Genomic DNA, 6,903 nt, shown 5'->3' on the forward strand with positions numbered 1-6,903 from the left:
CCCTTCCGAGTGTAACAGCATTTGAAATGCAAACCAACACGTTCACATATTCCTTCAGGGCAAAGCTCTGAAAAACTCCCAAGACAAATCCTGTCCCCAAACACATTCAATACCAATTCATGGAGCAACAGTTCCACCTCTAGATAGTCAGAGTTCAAAACCAACCAAGTTTATTATTTGACCAAAGAACCTAAAGAAAAGTCTAGCTCAGTATCGACGGCTTGCTAAGGTGGTTGTTGGAACTTCAAATCCATTTGCATCAAAACCTCAGCATCAAAAATCAGCTCTATGGGATGATGATTATCTAGATCAAAGTAATATAGTTTATCCTGGTGGCCTACTTCTGTAATTCCCAGAGAACTTCGGTGAGCCTCCAAGACCCCCTGAACTTTCTCAATTCCATCTAGAGGATGAAACTCAAACTCCAGAGACCGCTGAGGAGATCTAATCTTCTTCATTCCAGCAAGAAGCCCAAGAATAATCCCCTGAGGAGGGAGAATCGTCTTCAACCCAACAGAAGGTACCACCTCAGCCTCCACAGCCTCCTGAGCAGGTTGAACTTTCTTCAACATAGCAGGAGGCCCCAGGTAAACAGCTACCTGATACTGAAGAGGTTGTAGCTGAGCCGTCAATAGATCACGAAGTAAATGTTCCATCTCCAAGTCAGACTGCAGCTAAGCACTCGGTCTTGTCCAGAGTCACAGTTAAACCTGTGGATCTAGAGCTTACAGTAACTCCAGAGCCAGGTAACAACATTAAATCTATTTCAAGTCGGAAGCAGGCCCCAGCTCAGCCTGGAGAGCACCCTGAGGAGGTAGAACCGTCCTCAACCAACAAGGGGGCCCAGCTCCTGAGGAGTTTGAACCTCGCTCAAGCCAACAAGAAGGCCCAGTTGAAACACCACAGCTACCTGAGGAGGTTGAACCTTCTCACACACAGGAGGAGACCCCAGCTGAGTCTGCAGGCTTTCCCGTGGAGGCTGAGCCCTCCCCCAGTGAGCAGGAGCAGCCACCCCAACCTTCTGAGCTTCCTGGAGAGAGTGAACCTTTGGAAACCGAACAGGAGGCCACAGATAAAACTCCAGAGTCCCCTGTGGAGAGTCTGGCACAAACTCCACGGAATCGTGAGGACACGATTCAACCTCTTCATGATAAACTGCCCCAAGTTACAGTTAAACCTCCAGATGTCGAGGTTACTGTAACTTCAGAGCCTACCAAGGAGACTGAATCTTCTGCAGCACAGCTGGAGTCTCCAGCTCAGCCTTGAGAACACCCGGAGCACGTGGAACCTCATCCAATCTAGCGGGAACAACCAGCTCAGTCTCCGGAGGATCATGAAGTAACAGTTTCACCTCCAGATAACGATCAAACACGGAATTAAGACTTGCCCAATGTTACATCTCCAGATCTGCAGCTCACCATAACAGGAGAGCCTACTACACAGGTGGAAACTTCTCCAATCCACCAAGAGCCTACAGCTCAGCTCTCAGGGACAGTGAATGGGGTGGCACCTTCTGCACCCCAACAGGAGGCCCCAACTCAGCCTTCAGAGCTCCCTAACGAAGTTGTAGCTCAACCTCCACAGCATCATGACGTAAAAGTTTCTGAAGTTCAGCCTCCAATGTTACCCAATGTCACTATAGAACCTGTGGATCATGTGGTGAGCACAACTGCAGAGTTCACTGATGAAGCTGAAATTCCAACCCCACAGGAGGCCACAGCTCAGTCTTCAGTGTCCCCTCAGCAGTTTAAAGCTTTGAGAGCTCCAGAAGAGGTTGTAATTCAGTAGCCAAACTTCCCTGAAAAGGGTGAACATTCTCCAATCCACCAAGGGGTCCCAACTCAGCCTCAAGAGCTTCATGAGGAACCATCTCGAACCCAGCAGGAAATCTCAGCATTACCTCAAGAGCCCCCTGTGGGTGTTGGACCTTCACCAGGCCAGCAACAGTCCACAACTCAGCCTCCAGCATCCCATACAGTGTTTAGTCCAACTGGTGATACAATGACATTTTCACCTCTAGATCTGTCTATGATTTTCAGAGGTCATTCAATGTTGCCTAAAACCACAGCTAAACATGTGGATTTGGAGATTACCATAACTACAGGAGAGCCCACTAGAAATGCCGAGCCTTACCAGTCTAGTGGGAGGGCACTGCTCAGTCTACAGTTTCCACTGAACAGGCTGAATTTTCTGCAACCCAGTCTGATCCCTATCCCCACTTCAGGATCCCCCGGAAACGTTTCAATCTTATCTAGCCCAGCGAGAAGCCACAGCTCAGCCTCCACATGGCCCTAAGGAGTTGGTACGTTCTCCAGACCAACAGCAGGCCCCAGCTGAGCCGCCAGCGTCCCCGAAGGAGGTTGAACGATCTGGAGCCCAGCAGGAAGCCTTGGGCCATCCTCCGAAGCCCACAGAAGAGGTCAGACCATCTCCACCTCATCAGGAGTTTCCAGCTCAGCCTTCAGAGACCCCTAAGGTCTTGACCTTCAGTGAATTATGAGATGACAGTTTATCACTAGGTGAGGATCAAGCCCAGTACACAACACTGGCCACTGTCAGAGTTCAACCTTTGGATCCGTGGCTGACCATAACTCCAGAAAACACTACAAAACTGAAACTTTCTTCAATCAGGCAGGAGTCCCCAGCTCAACCGCCAGACACCTAAGGAAGTTGTTGTAGCTCATCCCCCAACATCTCAGGAGATTGACTTCCAACACCAGGACAGGATGAAGCGCAGTATGCAACATTGCCCACTGTCACACGTCAACCTTTGCACCTAGAGCTGACCATAACTCCAGAACCTACTATGGAGGTTGAAACTCCAGAATCCCATGTGGAGAGTATAGACCCAACTCCACGAAATCATGAGGTGACACATCAACCTCATCATTATAACTTGCCCCATGTTACAGTTAAACCTGCAGATTGGAGGTTACCATAACTTCAGAGCCTACGAAGGAGACTGGATCTTGTCCAACCCAGCAGGAGGCCGCAGTTGAGCCTCCAGAGCATCTAGAGGAGGTGGAACATACTGCCACCCCGGAGGAGACCCCCGCTGAGTCTGCAGGCTTTCCCGTGGAGGCTGAGCCTTCCCCCAGTGAGCAGGAGGAGCCACCTCAACCTTCTGAGTTTCCTGGAGAGAGCGAACCTTCGGAAACCGAGCAGGAGGTCACAGATAAAACTCCAGAGTCCCCTGTGGAGTGTCTAGCTCAAACTCCACCGAATCGTGAGCAGGCGATTCAACCTCATCATTATAACTTGCCCCACGTTACTGTTAAACCTCCAGATGTCGAGGTTACTGTAACTTCAGAGCCTAGCAGGAAGACTGAATCTTCTGCAGCCCAGCTGGATTCTCCAGCTCAGCCTTCAGAACACCCTGAGGAGATGGAACCTGCTCCAATCCAGCAGGAGCAACCAGCTCAGTTTCTGGAGGATCATGAAGTAACAGTTTCACCTCCAGATAACCATCAAACTCAGCATTGAGACTTTTCAATGTTACGTCTCCAGATGTGCAGCTCACCATAGCAGGAGAACCTACTATACAGGTGGGAACTTCTGCAATCCACCAAGAGCCTACAGCTCAGCTCTCAGGGACAGTCAATGGTGTGGTACCTTCTGCACCCCAACAGTAGGCCCCAACTCAGCCTTCGGAGCTCCCTAACGAAGTTGTAGCTCAACCTCCAGAGCATCATGAGGTAACAGTTTCTGAAGTTCAGCCTCCAATGTTACACGTCACTATAAAACCTGTGGATTATATGGTTAGCACAACTGCAGAGTTCACTAATGAAGCTGAAATTCCAACCCCACAGGAGGCCCCAGCTCAGTCTTCGGTGTTCCCTCAGCAGTTTAAACCTTTGAAAGGTCAAGAAGAGGTTGTAATTCAGCAGCCAAACTTCCCTGAAAAGGATCAACATTCTCCAATCCATCGAGGGCTCCCAACTCATCCTGCAGAGCTCTTGAGGAACCATCTCCAAGCCAGCAGGAAACTCAGCATTACCTCAAGAGCCCCCTGTGGGTGTTGGACCTTCACCAGGCCAGCAACAGCCCACAACTCAGCCTCCAGCATCCCATACAGTGTTTAGTCCAACTGGTGATGTAATGACATTTTCACCGCTAGATCTGTCAATGATTTTCAGAGTTCATTCAATGTTGCCTGAAACCAGTTAAACATGTGGTTTTGGAGATTACCATAACTACAGCAGAGCCCACTACAAATGCCGAGCCTTACCCAGTGCGAGGGCACTGGTCAGTCTACAGTTTTCACTGAACAGGCTCAATTTTCTTCAACACAGTTCGATCCCTTTTCCCCACTTCATGATCCCCTGGAAACGTTTGAATCTTCTCTAGCCCAGCGAGAAGCCACAGCTCAGTCTCCACATCCCCGTAAGGAGTTAGTATGTTCTCCAGTCCATCAGGAGGTCCCAGCTGAGCCTCCTGCAACCCCTAAGGAGGTCCAACCATCTTGGAGCCAGCAGGAAGCCTTGGGCCGTCCTCCAAAGTCCACAGAATACGTAAGACCGTCCCCACGTCATCATGAATTTCCAGCTTATCCTTCAGAGATCTCTAAGTTCTCAACCTTCAGTGAATTATGAGATGACAGTTTCATCACTAGGTCAGGATCAAGCCCAGTATACAACACTGCTCACTTTCAGATTTCAACTTTTTAACCTGTGGTTTCCCATGACTCCGGAACGCACTATAGAGGTCAAACTTTCTTCAATCATGTAGGAGACCCCAGATCAACCTCCAGAGACACTTAAGAAAGTTGTTGTAGCTCAACGCCCAATATCTGAGGAGACTGACTTCCAACACCAGGTCAGGATCAAGCCCAGTATCCAACATTTCCCACTGACACACTTCAACCTTTGGACCTAGTGCTGACCATAACTCCAGAATCCACTATGGAGGTTGAACTTTCTCCAACCAGCCTAGAGACCGCAACTCAACCTCCAGAGACACCTAAGGAAGTTGTTGTAGCTCAACCCCCAATATCTCAGGAGGTGAACTTCCAACACCAGGTCAGGGTCTAGCCCAGTATCCAACATTGCCCACTGTCACAGTTCAACCTTTGGACCTGGAGCTGAGCATAACTCCAGAGCCCACTACAGAGGTTGAACTTTCTCCAACCATCAGGAGACCCCAACTCAGCCTCCAGAGCTGCCTAAGGAGGTTGTAGCTCCTGTGTATTATGAGATAGCAGTTCCAACACCAAGTCAAGCTCAGGCTCAGCATCCAGCGTCACCCAGTGTCACAGTTCAACATTCGGACCTGGAGTTCACCACGATTTCAGTATCCACCACGCAGGCTGAACATCCTGTTGCCCTGGAGAAGGCTGTAGCTCCACTTCCAGACCACGTTCAGACTCGGCCTCCAAACCTGCCTGAAGTTACAGTTCAACCTTCTGAGATGGATTCTACTGTAAATCACATCTCGGAACAGAGTGCCACCACATATGCCACCAACATATGCGAGCTCTGTACCTGCAAAGATGAGACGATGTCGTGTGTTGGTCTCAGCCCAAAGCAGAGGCTCCGCCAAGTGCCTGTGCAGGAGCCTAACGCCTATAATGGCACCTTCACCGTCTTGTAAGCATCACCTCTCCTCCTTTGTTCTCTGCACCCTGCCTCGTGTGGCAGCATTGTCCTTGAGACCTTCCTGGACCACCTTCATTGACTGACTTTCTCCTTTTACCTTTTACTTGTCAACTTTTCCTTGTCCTCATTCTCCTTCTTACTATTGTGCCCCTTCTCCAAACTTTTACTTGTGATGACTCTTACTTGTTCCTTAACCATTTTTATTTGGCCCTGTCATATCCTTGCTTAACCTCTGCCCCCGGTGTTTGCTCCACTCTCTTCACAGCGGCATGTCCCTCTCCCCGTCACATTAGTGATGATGCAACAAGGTGGTTAAGAGTGGGTTCTGGAGCCAGACTGCCTGAGTTTGAACTGAGGCCTGTTGTTTATTAGCTTTGTGACTTTGGGCAAGTTATTCTGCTCTGTGACTCAATTTCCTCATCTTTAAAATGGGGATTATGATAGTTACCATTTCATAGGATTGTTGTGAGATTTAGGTGAGTACATGTAATACGTGTATCAGTGCCTGGCATACAGACGACTGTTAGCTGCTATTATTATTCAGTTCCTTAGTTATATCCAGAACTCATCTTTGTACCTGGCTTTCTGTATGTAGCAGCCATTTTGTGCCTAACCCAGGGCAAAGAATGACATTGTCTCTAGATCATGAAAATGATAGGTGGGAAGAAAGGGAATAGGCATAACAAGGGAGGTGATTGATAATTAAGTACTACGAGAGATGCAGACCAGAGGCGCCATCATTCACCAGAATCTACAATCCCTGAGGTGTGGAGGTCAGGGGAAAGCTCCCTGCATAAGCTGAAACTTTACCTGGGGCTTAAAGAGTGGCTATAATGTGTTAAATAGAAAGAAAATTAGGGAGTAAAGCCTAGGCAAAGACATGGCTGCAGAAATGATGGGCATTTAGTAGATCAGTCTGGCTGCAAAGAACTGGGTTAGGAAGCAATGAAAGACGTGATTTTGAAAAACCTTGAACATCAGATGTGGGGGTTTGAAAGTTATGCGATGAGGTACGGAAAGCCATTGAAGGTTCTCAAGCGAGAGAGAGAAATGACTAAGACGGGAGGATTATTTTAGGATCCACATGTAGAGCGCTCTAGAGGGGGAAGCTTAACTCGGGGGGACCAAATAGAAAGCTCTAGCAAAATCTAGGAGGAAAGTGAGAAGGGGCTGACTCTGAGTGGCTGTGACAGGAGTGGGAAGAAAGTCCTGGCAGCACGAAAAACAGAACAGACAGAATTTAATGATCAACCAGGGAGTCGGGTGATGGTGTGTACAGGGAAGGGAGAAATCGAAGGTGACTCCAGGG

At 48.8% G+C, this 6,903-nt stretch overlaps 2 protein-coding genes across 2 annotated transcripts in view; both read left to right on the forward strand.

Annotated features, from left to right (window-relative positions):
- Nucleotides 1-604, forward strand: part of LOC105825187 (leucine-rich repeat-containing protein 37B-like) — a 1,772-nt gene extending 1,168 nt beyond the window's left edge. Inside the window, exon 2 of the mRNA XM_012662894.1 lies at nucleotides 132-604. Coding sequence (XP_012518348.1) covers nucleotides 132-181 — 50 coding nt within the window. The 3' untranslated portion in view covers nucleotides 182-604. The remainder of the gene's footprint in view (nucleotides 1-131) is intronic.
- A 4,511-nt stretch (nucleotides 605-5,115) lies between these two features.
- The window catches only part of LOC105822650 (leucine-rich repeat-containing protein 37B-like), a gene marked incomplete at its 5' end in the record, with an annotated part of 25,334 nt that continues 23,546 nt past the window's right edge, over nucleotides 5,116-6,903 (forward strand). The window contains one exon of the mRNA XM_012659662.1: nucleotides 5,116-5,585. Coding sequence (XP_012515116.1) covers nucleotides 5,116-5,585 — 470 coding nt within the window. The remainder of the gene's footprint in view (nucleotides 5,586-6,903) is intronic.

Source organism: Propithecus coquereli, unplaced genomic scaffold, assembly GCF_000956105.1.
Source record: "Propithecus coquereli isolate 6110/MARCELLA unplaced genomic scaffold, Pcoq_1.0 Scaffold119, whole genome shotgun sequence".
Classification (NCBI taxonomy): domain Eukaryota; kingdom Metazoa; phylum Chordata; class Mammalia; order Primates; family Indriidae; genus Propithecus; species Propithecus coquereli.